This window comes from Leucoraja erinacea, chromosome 25 (assembly GCF_028641065.1).
Source record: "Leucoraja erinacea ecotype New England chromosome 25, Leri_hhj_1, whole genome shotgun sequence".
NCBI classification, from domain to species: domain Eukaryota; kingdom Metazoa; phylum Chordata; class Chondrichthyes; order Rajiformes; family Rajidae; genus Leucoraja; species Leucoraja erinaceus.
In genome coordinates this window covers 29,831,913-29,845,983 of record NC_073401.1, presented here as the reverse complement: position 1 = coordinate 29,845,983, position 14,071 = coordinate 29,831,913, and the positions used below count along the sequence as shown (strand labels likewise).

The window sequence follows — 14,071 nt, the reverse complement described above, 5'->3', positions numbered from 1 at the left end:
CCGCCATTCAATGTGATCATGGCTGATCATCCACATTCAGTACCCCGTTCCTGCCTTCTCCCCATATCCTGGGATGTCAGGACTGTCTTATGAAGAAAGACTGGTTTATACTCTCTAGAATTTAGAAGATTGAGAGGGGATCTTATAGAAACTTACAAAATTCTTAAGGGGTTGGACAGGCTAGATGCAGGAAGATTGCTCCCGATGTTGGGGAAGTCCAGGACAAGGGGTCACAGCTTAAGGATAAGGGGGAAATCCTTTAAAACCGAGATGAAGATCTTTTTTTTCCACACAGAGAGTGGTGAATCTCTGGAACTCTCTGCCACAGAGGGTAGTCGAGGCCAGTTCATTGGCTATATTTAAGAGGGAGTTAGATGTGGCCCCTGTGGCTAAGGGGATCAGAGGGTATGGAGAGAAGGCAGGTACGGGATACTGAGTTGGATGATCAGCCATGATCATATTGAATGGCGGTGCAGGCTCGAAGGGCAGAATGGCCTACTCCTGCACCTAATTTCTATGTTTCTATTTTTCTATCCCCTGACTCCGCTACCTTTAAGAACCCTATCTAGCTCTCTCTTGAAAGCATCCAGAGAACCGGCCTCCACCGCCCTCTGAGGCAGAGAATTCCACAGACTCACAACTCTGTGTGTGACACTGCCTGGCCCACAGTGTTACTCCAGCATTTTGTGTCTGTCTGTGGTGTAAACCAGCATCTGCGGTGCCTTCTTGCACAATAATGGTGAGGGAAGTGCCCGTTCGTTCAGCAGATTGCACACTGTCTTTTCAGTTCTGCAATCCGTTCTCAAATACGAACGGACAGTTTTGGGACGGAAATCGTTTCATTCATCGCCTGGGTGCTCGAAACTGCCAAAACGATGAGATTTCTTGGCTTGTGACAGAAAATCTGGCCCGAGTTATGAACTCAAAAGGATCCTGGATTTGACGAACATCACGGTGTTTAATTTCAGATTGCTGACCTGAATGTGGGACTGAGCACACGGTGGAAGCTTCTCAAAGACAATCTCTTCACCTTCTCTCCCTGGCTCTCTGAGTTATTAAGGAGGCTAAAGGGCCTGTCCCACTTATGCGATTTTTTTTCGGCGACTGCTGGTACCCGTCATAGGTGACCTGCTGCGACTAGGACAGGTTGCCGAAATTATTGCGTAAGTGGGACAGGCCCTTTAACACTCTCTCTTTGAATGTTCTGGTTACTACAGAAGTCGAAAGTCATGTCAATGCCCAATTTCGTCTTTAGGCCTTAGAGACACGGCGCGGAAACAGGCCCTTCAGCCCACCGAGTCCGTGTCTTCTTCTTGCGAATGAAACATAAATGAACCAAAGGAATAGTTAGAACTCAAGCCGGTTGTTGAGCAGTCTCTGTTGGCTTCAATGCCTGCCAGGCCCTGACACAGCTCCATTTGGTGGGTGGTAGAGCGGGCACCCAGAGATGACATGGTTGGCTGCCTGTTGCTCTGCTCCGCATTCACAGGCTGGGCTCTGGCGGAGGGAGCCCCCATCTCCACACGCTGGCGTTGAAACGCCCAACTCCAGTACAAGTCTGTTGAGCTTCACCCATGCTCCTCTGGGGATGTCAGACCTTGGACAGCTCCTCTGGCCCACCGAGTCCGTGCCGACTAGCGATCACACCCCTTACACTATCCCTACCCTATACACTAAGGATAATTTACAATTTTACTGAACTCAATTAACCTGCAAATCTGCGTCTTTGTGGAGTGTGGGTGGCAACCGGAGAAAAGCTACGCGGTCACGGGGAGAACGTGCAAACTCCGTACAGACAGCCGGGATTGAACACTGGTTTCTGGCGCTGCAAGGCAGCAACTCTACCGCTGCACCACCGTGACTGCCCTTAATTTGTTAATTGCCAGTTAATTGCACTGGCAACAGATAAATGTGAACAAGCACGAGACAGGGGCTTAGTCTTGGAACAACGGCATTGCGTGGAAAACACTTGCAGAGAACAAAGCCCACTCCAATTTGTAATTGTGAAACGTTAATCTGGACGACTTTCCCTCTTGTGGGAAAGCTTGTTATACATGGTAATTGCGAATTTCCCTGCCAGTGTAACATGGTGCTGCAACAATGGGTCTTTCTGTGTGCATCTATAATCTGCTTGTCTGCTGCTAGCTAAACCCATAGACGGAGTATAATTCCAGTGCGTTAGCCTTTGTTAAAACCTGTTCAGCACTGTCCATCAGCAGAGGACATTACACCGCTCCCGGAAACTGCTGGTCTGGGACTAATGGGATCGTTCAAAAACTCATCATTGCACAATGGGCTGAGAGAACATCATCTGTACCGTGGGACTCAGTGAGGATAAATAAGGGCATCAAATGTTTACAGGGAGAAGGCAGGAGAATGAGGATGACGGGGGAAATGAGGAGGATTGAATGGAGGAGCAGACTCGGTGGGCTGGAGGGGATAATTTTACTCCTATGGCTGTGCACTGTATTTTCTGCTCATGTTCAAACTGAGCCTTTTTAATTGATTGAAAGAATCTCGACTAAAAGCATTGAGGTAGTTTAGAGATACAGCGCGGAAACAGGCCCTTCGGCCCACCGGGTCCGTGCCGTCTAGCGATTCCCGCACATTACCACTATCCCACACCCACTAGGGACAATGTTTACATTTCACCAACTCAATTAACCTACATACCTGCTTGTCTTTGGAGTGTGGGAGGAAACCGAAGATCTTGGAGAAAACCCACGCAGGTCACGGGGAGAACGTGCAAACTCTGTACAGACAGCATCCATAGTCGGGATCGAACCCGAGTCTCCGGCGCTGCACTCGCTGTAGGGCAGCAACTCTACCGTTGCGCCACCGTGACTGTGTCTGTAAAACAGCAGAGTTGCTGCCTTACAGAGACCTGGGTTCGATCCTGCCCTCGGGTGCTGTCTGTAAGGAGTTTGCACGTTCTCCCCGTCATCTCCGAGATCTTTGGTTTCCTCCCACAATTGTGTAGGTTTGTAGGTTAATTGGCTTTGGTACATTGTAAATCGTCCCTAGTGTGCATAGGATAATGTTATGGTGGGGGGGGGGGAAGGATTGCTGGGTGGCGCTGACTCGGTGGGCCGAAGGGCCTGTTTCCGTGCTGTATCGCAAAACAAAACTAAATGTGCAAAATGAGCCTTATTTATCGATGATAAAAATTCTGACCAAAAGCATTCTTGCGTAGGTTCACAAGGTTAATTTCTGAGATGGCGGGACTGTCATATGTTTAGAGAATGGAGCGGCTGGGCTTGTACACGCTGAAGTTTAGAAGGATGAGAGGGTATCTTATTGAAACATATAAGATTATTAAGGGTTTGGGCCCACTAGAGGCAGGAAACATGTTTCCCGATGTTGGGGGAGTCCAGAACCAGGGGCCACACACAGTTTAAGAATAAGGGATAAGCCATTTAGAACGAAGGTGAGGAAACACTTTTTCACACAGAGAGTGGTGAGTCTGTGGAATTCTCTGCCTCGGAGGGTGGTGGTGTCTGGTTCTCTGTATACGTTCAAGAGAGAGCTGGATAGGGCTCTTAAAAATAGCGGAGTCAGGGGATATGGGGAGAAGGCAGGAACGGGGTACTGATTGTGGATGATCAGCCATTTATCACATTGCATGGTGGTGCTGGCTCGAAGGACTGAATGGCCTCCTCCTGCACCTATTGTCTATTGTCATTCAGTTTCAAAGATTTAAATATATTGCACCCGTTGGATTGCTAAAATGTACAGCAAAATAATTGTTGTGTATTTTGACATTTAGGCAAATCCTAACCTGGACCTGTACTATCGAAACTTCAGTGACCCTCTGTATGTCGTGGTGTTTAAAATGCTGAGGGACACCTTGTATCACATGAAAGGTAAACATCTCTTGCCAATTTTTATAAAGGTTTTTTTAATCTAGTACAGTCCACAACTAGTGTGGTCTTGCGGCACTGGCTGGAGTGTGGCACGTGATTTGTCTTTCTTTTTGTAATCTGCTGGATAAATAGCGTGGCTTTTAATGGCAGTTGTGGTCTGTGGCGTAGAACAGGAACAGGCCCTCTGGCCCACAGCATCTGTGCCCAACATCAATTCTTATAGGTTACACAAAAAAGCTGGAGAAACTCAGCGGGTGCAGCAGCATCTATGGAGCATGAGTTTCTCCAGCTTTTTTGTGTAACCTTCGATTCTTGTGTAACCTTCGATTCTCCAGCATCTGCAGTTCCCTCTTAAACATCAATTCTTATACGCCTGCCCATAATCCCAATAGACAATAGGTGCAGGAGTAGGCCATTTGGCCCTTCGAGCCAGCACCGCCATTCAATGTGTGATCATGGCTGATCATCCCCCAATCAGTACCCCGTTCCTGCCTTCTCCCCATATCCCCTGACTCCGCTATCTTTAAGAGCCCTATCTAGCTCTCTCTTGAAAGCATCCAGAGAACCTGCCTCCACCGCCCTCTGAGGCAGAGAATTCCACAGACTCACAACTCTCTGTGTGGAAAAAGTGTTTCCTCGTCTCCGTTCTAAATGGCTTACCCCTTATTCTTAAACTGTGGACTCTGGTTCATGCTGGAGTAGCTCAGCGGGTCAGGCAGCTTCTCGGGAGAACATGGATAATGAGTTTATGCAATGAGTTTACGAAGGAACTGCAGATGCTCAGCGGGTGCAGCAGCATCTATGGAACGAAGGAAATAGGCAATGTTTCGGGACGAAACCCAAAGGGTTTCGGCCCGAACCATTGCCTATTTCCTATTTATTTCCTATTTCCTATTTCCTATTTCCTATTCCCTATTGGCAATAGTAAATGCCTATTTCCTACGCTCATAGAAACATAGAAACATAGAAATTAGGTGCAGGAGTAGGCCATTCGGCCCTTCGAGCCAGCACCACCATTCAATATGATCATGGCTGATCATCCAACTCAGTATCCCGTACCTGCCTTCTCTCCATACCCCCTGATCCCCTTGGCCACAAGGGCCACATCTAACTCCCTCTTAAATATAGTCAATGAACTGGCCTCAACTACCCTCTGTGGCAGAGAGTTCCAGAGATTCACCACTCTCTGTGTGAAAAAAGTTCTCCTCATCTCGGTTTTAAAGGATTTCCCCCTTATCCTTAAGCTGTGACCCCTTGTCCTGGACTTCCCCAACATCGGGAACAATCTTCCTGCATCTAGCCTGTCCAACCCCTTAAGAATTTTGTAAGTTTCTATAAGATCCCCTCTCAATCTCCTAAATTCTAGAGAGTATAAACCAAGTCTATCCAGTCTTTCTTCATAAGACAGTCCTGACATCCCAGGAATCAGTCTGGTGAACCTTCTCTGCACTCCCTCTATGGCAATAATGTCCCTCCTCAGATTTGGAGACCAAAACTGCACACAATACTCCAGGTGTGGTCTCACCAAGACCCTGTACAACTGCAGTAGAACCTCCCTGCTCCTATACTCAAATCCTCTTGCTATGAAAGCCAACTTCCACCACGCTCCATAGATGCTGCTGCACCCGTTGAGTTTCTCCAGCACTTTTGTCCACCATGGATATGCAATGATTCGGGCATGGAGCATTTGAGTTTGACTTGCGTTCAGTTTATTGTCACTCGTAGCGAGGTACAGTGCAAAGCGTTTTGTATCGCGTTGCTAACCCGCCAGCGGAAAGGGCAATACACGATTACCAATTTGTCCTTGCAGATTTGCAGACCGCGTTTGTGAAGGAGGTTCATGATTTTGTGCTGGAGCAGTTTAACAGCAGCCAGTCGGAGCTGCAGAGGATCTTGCATGACATGGACTACTTCCACCACGAGTTCAACCCCCTGAAACTCCGATGCCAAGCAAATGCGGCGTGTGTGGATTTAATGGTGTGGGCTGTGAAAGACGAGCAAGGTCGAGTATATTTAGTCCGAGCCTCAAACGTTTTCTCTCTCCATTTTCCGCGGTGTCTAAAATCCTGGAGGCAGTGCTTTTTCCCTCCAGTGCAACTCTCCCTCCATTGACGAACTGTACACACTGCAAGGGCCAGGAAGCGAGCGGGCAAGATCATCTCTGACCCCTCTCACCCTGGCCACAAACTCTTTGAATCACTTCCCTCTGGAAGGCGACTCCGGACTGTCAAAGCTGCCACAGCCAGACGTAAAAACAGTTTTAATCCACGAGTGGTTGCTCTACTCAACAGCCAAAAATCTGTAGCTTTCCCTTTGATCTGGTATTTTGTTTCACTCACTATAATGTTTTATTCTTAATGGTTTACTATATGTCGTGTTGTTACTTGCGAGCGGAGCACCAAGGCAAATTCCTTGTTTGTGCACATACTTGGCCAATAAACTTCTTCATTCAAGTGCGATGACATTGAATTAGTGTGAACGGGTGTAAGATGGTCAGTGTGGGTTTGATGTGCCTAGTTTCCATGCTATGTATCTACAACTAAACTAAACCAAAGAAACAGCATAAGCCATACTTCCACAAGCACATCCCTTCCCTGAGAGGCAATTAAGGCTGGGTCAATTCTTAATTTGTGGTTGAGTTTTAATACATTTGTTGTTAAGAGGTTAATTGGGGGATAGCGAGTCATATGTAGACAAAAGTGCTGGAGAAACTCAGCGGGTGAAGCAGCATCTATGGAGCGAAGAAAATAGGGCCGAAACCCTTCGTCAGACTTATGTTAGCGAAATTGTCACCATCATGTTGGCTAAGTTCCTTATTCCTGCTCATTAATCCTGAGATGCATAAATGACTGTGCCTGGAATTATCTTCCTCAAATATTTAACTTGTTCCTCCTTCTAATGAAGGTGCTGAGAATCTCTGCTCGAAGCTGTCCGAAAAGCTGCAGTCCAAGACCTCCAGTAAAATAATTCTATCGCATATGCCCTTGCTGATCTGCTGTTTGCAGGTATGTTTAAAATGGAATACGAAGAGTGTTTGCGTTTGCCAGCGGTGTGCTATTAAGAATAAGGGGGTAAGCCATTTAGAACGGAGATGAGGAAACACATTTTTCACACAGAGTGTTGTGAGTCTGTGGAACTCACTGCCTCAGGGGGCGGTGGAGGCCGGTTCTCTGGATACTTTCAAGAGAGAGCTAGACGCGGCTCTTATTGTGTTTTTGCGTGTACTTCTTTCATTGTACCACTGCTAGCAAATTCATTTCACTTGCACTTTATGTGCAAGTGACGAATAAAACTGATTGATTGATTGAATAAAGATAGCGGAGTCAGGGGATATGGGGTGAAGGCAGGAACGGGGTACTGATTGGGGATGATCAGCCATGATCACATTGAATGGCGGTGCTGGCTCGAAGGGCCGCATGGCTTACCCCTGCACCTAGTGCCTGTTGTCTATTGCCCATCAAAGCAGAACTCCACAAAGGGTGGACAAAAATGCTGGGGAAACTCAGCGGGTGAGGCAGCATCTATGGAGCGAAGGAATAGGTGACGTTTCGGGTCGAGACCCGGAAGGAATAGGTGACGTTTCGGGTCGAGACCCGGAAGGGTCTCGACCCGAAACGTCACCTATTTCCTTCGCTCCATAGATGCTGCCTCACCCGCTGAGTTTCTCCAGCATTTTTGTCTACCTTTGATTTTCCAGCATCTGCAGTTTCTTCTTAAACATATACTAGAGGGCATAGCTTTAAGGTGAGTAGGGCAAAGTTTGGAGCAGGTTTTATTTCACACAGAGGGTGGTGAGTCTCTGGAACATGCCGATGGGTGTTGGCAGAGGCAGATTCAATGGTGGCTTTTAAGAGACGTTTTGTGGATAAACTGGGAATAGAGGGATATGGATGGTATGCCGGCAGATCAGACTTGGCCGTGGCATTATGTTCGGCACAGACATTGTGGGCAGAAGGGCCCGTTCCTGTGCTGTACTCTTCCATGTTCTATGTGTGAACTTTTGTTAAAGGGAAAAACATTCTGTTACTTAAATCCCCAAATCATAAACTCAGAAGCCAATCAAAGTTTAAATGACTAACTTGTCAATGGTGAGCAGGAAGGGGCTGCAGACAGACACAAAATGCTGGAGTAACTCACAGGGTGAGGCAGCATCTATGGAGCGAAGGAATAGGTGACATTTCGGGTCGAGACCCTTCTTCAGACTGAAAGTAAAGGGGGGGGGGGGGGGGACGTTTCAGGTCGAGAAGAAGGGTCTCGACCCAAATCGTCGCCCATTCCTTCCCTCCAGAGGTGCTGCCTCACCCTCTGAGTTACTCCAGCATTTTGTGCCTGCCTTCAATTTAAACCAGCATCTGCAGTTTTTTTTTTACACAAAGGAACTGCAGACGCTGGTTTATACCGAATTAGACACAAAGTGCTGGAGTAACTCAGAGGGTGAGGCAGCATCTCTGGAGAAAAAGGATGGGTGACATTTCAGGTTGAGACTAACTCTTCAGTCTGAAAGTAGAGGGGGTGGATCTGGAGGTATAAAAATGCCAATGCCTCCCCCACCCCCCCCCCCCCCTAGCGGGGGGGGTGGGGGGGAGGCATTGGCATTTTTAATGCTGCGTGACCCACTGAGTTACTCCAGCACTTTGTGTATAACCTGTTACTGATGTTTTGCTTGCTGGAATCACGACACACGCTTACACTTCATTGTGTTATTTTGTGTTTTTTGCACAGGGCCTGGGGCATTTATGCGAGCGATTCCCCGTTGCGGTTCATTCTGTCACGACGTCGCTGCGGGATTTTTTAGTGATTCCATCGCCGGTCCTGGTCAAGGTGTACAAGTACCACAGCCAGTACAGCGCAGGTGAGGTGACAGGGCAGCGACTGGGGGGAAAATGGCCGCAGTCTGATGCACGTCGTAAATGGGGCACTTCAACCCATCAGGTTGAAGTAAATTACCCCATTTCGTCGCCCATTCCCCATTGTGGGACGACAGGTGGCGCAATGGGCTAAGTGTTCGGCTGGCGACCGGAAGGTAGCCGGTTCGAATCCCGCTTGGAGTGCATACTGTCGTTGTGTCCTTGGGGCAAGACACTTCACCCATCTTTGCCTGTGTGTCAATGTAATGTAATTATGTGAAGCACTTTGGGGTCAATGCAAGTTGACTAAAAATGTGCTATATAAATAAGATTTATTATTATTATTATTATCAGTAAAATAACGTGAGGAAACAGTGCAACAATTCGTGGCACGGTGGCACAGCGGTAGAGTTGCTGCCTTGCAGCGCCAGAGACCCGGGTTTGATCCCAACTATTTAAGAATAAGGGGTAAGCCATTTAGAACAGAGACAAGGAAACACTTTTTCTCACGCCATATCCCTTGATTCCGTTAGCCGTAAGTGCTAAATTAGGACAAGGGGTCACAGCTTAAGGATAAGGGGGAAATCCTTTAAAACCGAGATGAGAAGAACTTTTTTCACACAGAGAGTGGTGAATCTCTGGAACTCTCTGCCACAGAGGGTAGTCGAGGCCAGTTCATTGGCTATATTTAAGAGGGAGTTAGATGTGGCCCTTGTGGCCAAGGGGATCAGAGGGTATGGAGAGAAGGCAGGTACGGGATACTGAGTTGATGATCAGCCATGATCATATTGATTGGCGGTGCAGGCTCGAAGGGCCGAATGGCCTACTCCTGCACCTAATTTCTATGTTTCTATGTAAATCTAGCTCTAAGTGTTAGGCAATGAGGGAACCAGATGTGTTATTTAAAGGGGATGAGATAGACGTGGTGTTGTTAGCTCACAACCCCAGCCAAAGCTGGCTACTCTATCATTATCTATTCAATTATCTCATTGACACATATAAGATTATTAAGGATTTGGACACGCTAGAGGCAGGAAACATGTTCCCGGTGTTGGGGGGGAGTCCAGAACCAGGGGCCACACACAGTTTAAGAATAAGGAGTAAGCCATTTAGAACGGAGACGAGGAAACACTTTTTCTCACAGAGAGTGGTGAGTCTGTGGAATTCTCTGCCTCAGAGGGCGGTGGAGGCCGGTTGATTGGATGCTTTCAAGAGAGAGCTAGATAGGGCTCTTAATAATAGCGAGTCGGGGGCTATGGGGAGAAGGCAGGAATGGGGTACTGATTGGGGATGATCAGCCGTGATCACATTGAATGGCGGTGCTGGCTCGATGGGCCGAATGGCCTACTCCTGTACCTGTTGTCTATTGTCTATGGGTGGTGTCTGTACGGAGTTTGCACGTTCTCCCCGTGTCCTGTGTAGGTCTGTAGGTTAATTGGCTTGGTATAAATGTAAAATTGTCCCTAATGTGTGTGTTGGGGATGGCTGGTCGGTGCGGACTCAGTAGGTCGAAGGGCCTGTTTCTGTGCTGTATCTCTAAACGAAACTAAACTAAAGAATGAGTCGCTTAACTAAAGAACTTCTCGTGAAAAGTTTCTGAGGAGAGAAATTCTCAAATATGCAAGACAACTTGCGGCGTGTAGTGGTGAAAGTTTGCGACGTTATATTTTGAATAGCCTTTAAATAAACATTAAATTCAACATGATTATAGAAGACTTTCTGATCAAGAGGGGGGAGGGGGAAACGTACCGGACGGATAATTAAAGGCCTAGATGGCGTGGATTGCGGATAGAATGTTTCCAGTAATGGGAGAGTCCAAAACCAGAGGGCGCAGTCTCAGAATAAAGGGACGTGCCTTCTACATGGAGATTTAGCCAGAAGGTGGTGAATCAGTGGAATTCATTCCAACAGAGAGCGGTGGAGGCCAAGTCATTTGGGTATCTTTAAAGCAGAGATGGATAGGTTCTTGATTAGTAAAGGGCCTGTCCCACACCCGCGGGATAACGCCTGTATGGTCGTGAGTAGCCGCCTAACGAGTCGTACCTTTTCCTGGTCGCCGCTGGATTTTCAACATGTTCGGCCACCTGCTGCGACTGTGACGGGTGCCGGCAAGTCGCCGAAATAAAACACGTAAGTGGGACAGGCCTTAAGGGTGACAAATGAGGAGAGGGCAGGAACATGGTCGAATGATAGTTGACTGAATGGGCTGAATGGCCCAGTCCTTCTCCTACATCTTGCCATAGAGGGAGTGCAGAGACGGTTCACCAGACTGATTCCTGGGATGTCAGGACTGTCTTATGAAGAAAGACTGGATAGACTTGGTTTATACTCTCTAGAATTTAGGAAATTGAGAGGGGATCTTATAGAAACTTACAAAATTCTTAAGGGGTTGGACAGGCTAGATGCAGGAAGATTGCTCCCGATGTTGGGGAAGTCCAGGACTAGGGGTCACAGCTTAAGGATAAGGGGGAAATCCTTTAAAACCGAGATGAGAAGAACTTTTTTCACACAGAGAGTGGTGAATCTCTGGAACTCTCTGCCACAGAGGGTAGTCGAGGCCAGTTCATTGGCTATATTTAAGAGGGAGTTAGATGTGGCCCTTGTGGCTAAGGGGATCAGGGGGTATGGAGAGAAGGCAGGTACGGGATACTGAGTTGGATGATCAGCCATGATCATATTGAATGGCGGTGCAGGATCGAAGGGCCGAATGGCCTACTCCTGCACCTATTGTCTATGTTTCTACGTCTTATAGCTTGTTATTTCCTCCAAATGCTTTATTACAAAATAGCTCTTGAAATTCGGTGCTGCTGCCATTTTGTTTTCCCAGCGAGTTTTCTTTATTTTTTAGGAGAAACTGAAATTAAGATAAGTGTGACAAATGAGCACTCTGAGGCGACAGTGTTATCCCCAAAGAAAAACCAACCATCCATGTACGAGCAACTGAGGGATATTGCTATCGATAACATCTGCAGGTAAGAAGCAAACTACCCTTCTTTTCAAGAGAGGGTCTCGACCCGAAACGTCACCTATTTCCTTCGCTCCATAGATGCTGCCGCACCCACTGAGTTTCTCCAGCACTTTTGTCTACATTCAATTTTCCAGCGTCTGCAGTTCCTTCTTGAACACTTTCTTATCACATGTGACCTGTCACAGCGAAATTCTTTGTTTTGCATCCCCTACACAAGGTATGTAAAGAGTCGCTACGTATAGGGCGCAGACTAGATTACAAAGTACTCAATGAAAATAGGTGCAGGAGGAGGCCATTCAGTCCTTCGAGCCAGCACCGCCATTCATTGTGATCATGGCTGATCGTCCCCAATCAATAACCCGTGCCTGCCTTCTCCCCATAATCCCTTGACTCCACTAGCTCCTAGAGCTCTATCTAACTCTCTCTTAAATCCATTCAGTGACTTCGCCTCCACTGCCCTCTGTGGCAGGGAATTCCACAAATTCACAACTCTCTGGGTGAAAAAGCTTTTTCTCACCTCAGTCTTAAATGGCCTCCCCATTATTCTAAGATATAAAGCATCTATGGAGCGAAGGAATAGGTGACGTTTCGGGTCGAGACCCGGAAGGGTCTCGACCCGAAACGTCGCCTAATCCTTCGAGGTGAAGGGTCTCGACCCGAAACGTTGCCTATTCCACTACCTCCGTGGCTGGGAATTCCACAAACTCACAACTCTCTGGGTGAAAACGTTTTTTTTCTTACCTCGGTCTTAAATGACCTCCCCTTTATTCTAAGACTGTGGCCTCTGATTTCTGGACTCGCCCAACATTGGGAACATTTTTCCTGCATCTAGCTTGTCCAGTCCTTTTATAATGTTATATGTTTCTATAAGATCCCCCCTCATTCTTCTAAACTCCAGTGAATACAAGCCCAGTCTTTTCAATCTTTCCTCATATGACAGTCCCGCCATCCCAGGGATCAATCTGGTGAACCTACGCTGCACTGTTTCAATCACAAGGATGTCCTTCCTCAAATTAGGAGATCAAAACTGGACACAATACTCCAGATGTACTCCAGACTCCACATTTTACTAGAATGTTGCCTGGGTTTCAGCAACTAAGTTACAGAGAAAGGTTGAACAAGTTAGGGCTTTATTCTTTGGAGCGCAGAAGGTTAAGGGGGGACTTGATAGAGGTTTTTAAAATGATGAGAGGGATAGACAGAGTTGACATGGAAAAGCTTTTCCCACTGAGAGTAGGGAAGATTCAAACAAGGGGACATGACTTGAGAATTAAGGGACTGAAGTTTAGGGGTAACATGAGGGGGAACTTCTTTACTCAGAGAGTGATGGCTGTGTGGAATGAGCTTCCAGTGAAGGTGGTGGAGGCAGGTTGGTTTTTATCATTTAAAAAATAAATTGGATAGTTATATGGACTGGAAGGGAATGGAAGGTTATGGTCTGAGCGCAGGTATATGGGACTAGGGGAGAATATGTGTTCGGCACGGACTAGAAGTGTCGAGATGGCCTGTTTCCGTGCTGTAATTGTTATATGGTCTCACCAGAGCCCTATACAAGGAGCAGCCAGGTTGTTGTCTCTGCGTCAATATCTGACAGACCCCGAGCTCCATTTGGTGGGTGGTAGAGCGGGCACCCAGAGATGGCATGGTCGGCTGTTTGTCGTTATGCTCCGCATTCACAGGCTGGGCTCTTGTATCTTGACGAGACACAAAGAGTTGAAGACAATCGAATCGAAACTCCTTGGAGTAAAGCCGTGGGACTTTTTTTTTCATGAACGAGCAAGTGAGGCCTGGGTTTCTCTGAAACGCTGATATATTTTTTCCCCAAAGGTGCCTGAAGGCAGGATCAGCCGCTGACCCAGTCATCGTGGAAGCATTCTTGGCCAGTCTGTCCAACCGCTTGTACATATCCCAAGAGAGTGATAAGTGAGTAACACAAACTTCTGCTGTTATCAATTATCGACTAGATCATTAATGCCCTTTTGCTATTGCAGAGATCAAGCTCCGAATCTGGGGACATGTTGGTGTAATAGATTTAATCTACCGTCGGCTAGTATCGGCTTTAGAATTCCAAGAGCCTTTTATCACTACTATTTGCAAAACTGAATACATGTTTCCAGTGGTGCAAATCTCTCTCATTTAAAGGAAAGTTAGATACTGCAGCAGTTTTTACACAATTCAACTTGATTTCCACGATTGGGAAAAATGCATCTACTTAAAATAATATGCAAGCTTAAATTGTTGGTATTAAAGAATGTCTTGGCATTAATAGCGATTGCACTTGAGAGAAATGTTCCGCTGTCAGCAACTTTTATTAGTTTGGTTTAGTTTAGACATACAGTGCGGCAACAGGCCCTTCGGCTGTCCGACCAGCAATCCCCGCACATTAACACTAT

General features: G+C 47.0%; 1 protein-coding gene across 1 annotated transcript in view; it reads left to right on the top strand.

Moving 5' to 3' along the window:
* pi4kab (phosphatidylinositol 4-kinase, catalytic, alpha b) overlaps positions 1 to 14,071 on the top strand; it is a 114,166-nt gene that overhangs the window by 16,192 nt on the left and 83,903 nt on the right. Inside the window, exons 10-15 of the mRNA XM_055655413.1 lie at positions 3,767 to 3,863; positions 5,674 to 5,865; positions 6,768 to 6,868; positions 8,586 to 8,715; positions 11,559 to 11,682; positions 13,506 to 13,601. Of these exons, the coding sequence (XP_055511388.1) occupies positions 3,767 to 3,863; positions 5,674 to 5,865; positions 6,768 to 6,868; positions 8,586 to 8,715; positions 11,559 to 11,682; positions 13,506 to 13,601 (740 nt within the window). The remainder of the gene's footprint in view (positions 1 to 3,766; positions 3,864 to 5,673; positions 5,866 to 6,767; positions 6,869 to 8,585; positions 8,716 to 11,558; positions 11,683 to 13,505; positions 13,602 to 14,071) is intronic.